The 679-nt window shown below is 42.4% G+C and overlaps 1 protein-coding gene across 1 annotated transcript in view; it reads left to right on the top strand.

Annotated features, from left to right (window-relative positions):
• Nucleotides 1-94: 94 nt before the first annotated feature.
• LOC111831644 overlaps nucleotides 95-679 on the top strand; it is a 5,237-nt gene continuing 4,652 nt past the window's right edge. The window contains exon 1 of the mRNA XM_023786685.1: nucleotides 95-656. Within this exon, the coding sequence (XP_023642453.1) occupies nucleotides 95-656 (562 nt within the window). The remainder of the gene's footprint in view (nucleotides 657-679) is intronic.

Raw genomic sequence — 679 nt, 5'->3', positions numbered from 1 at the left:
GTTTAAAATTCAAAGTCTTAGAGTTATTTTCGTTTCTTTGTTTTCTCATTCAAAGAACAAGTTACTGCGAGTTCTTCTCTAATTTGCAGGTACAATGGAGCTCTCTCCAGAAGCTATGGAAGCTTTGAACCAAGCCATGTCTAAGCAAATAGCAGAAGCAAACAGAACAATGTCTACTCAGTTTCAACAACAGATGGAGCAGCTCAGTAACAAGTTTGAGAAGCAGATCAAAGACATAGCTCAAACATCTAGCGCTTCAGATCAAAGTTCTTCAGAACCACCTAGTCCTAATGAGGCCCGACGTTTAGCCAAAGGAAAGGCTCACGTGGGAGCTACTTCAAAGCCTACACGGAACAAAACAGCTAAGTCACCGACTGGGGGAAGAGAGACGTGTTTCAATCAGAGAAGGGATAATCGAAGTACAGAAAGGGGAGACCGTAGGACTGGCAGAGATCATACACGTCCACGACGAGCTGAACAAGTAGCTGGGCATCGAATATACATTGAGTCAGACAGAGAGTATTCTGAAGAAGATGACATTTCAGATCATAGTCAACAGACAATGAGGAGAAACAGAAACAGAGATCATGGTAGGGATTATGATCCTTTGAAGCAGCAGCTGAATCATCTCAAGATTCAGTATCCTTCTTTCCATGGTACCAATGATCCAGAGACTTAT

Source organism: Capsella rubella, unplaced genomic scaffold (genome assembly GCF_000375325.1).
Source record: "Capsella rubella cultivar Monte Gargano unplaced genomic scaffold, Caprub1_0 scaffold_84, whole genome shotgun sequence".
Taxonomy (NCBI): Eukaryota; Viridiplantae; Streptophyta; class Magnoliopsida; order Brassicales; family Brassicaceae; genus Capsella; species Capsella rubella.
Note: the sequence above shows the minus strand (reverse complement) of the source record. Positions and strands in the feature narration are given on the sequence as shown.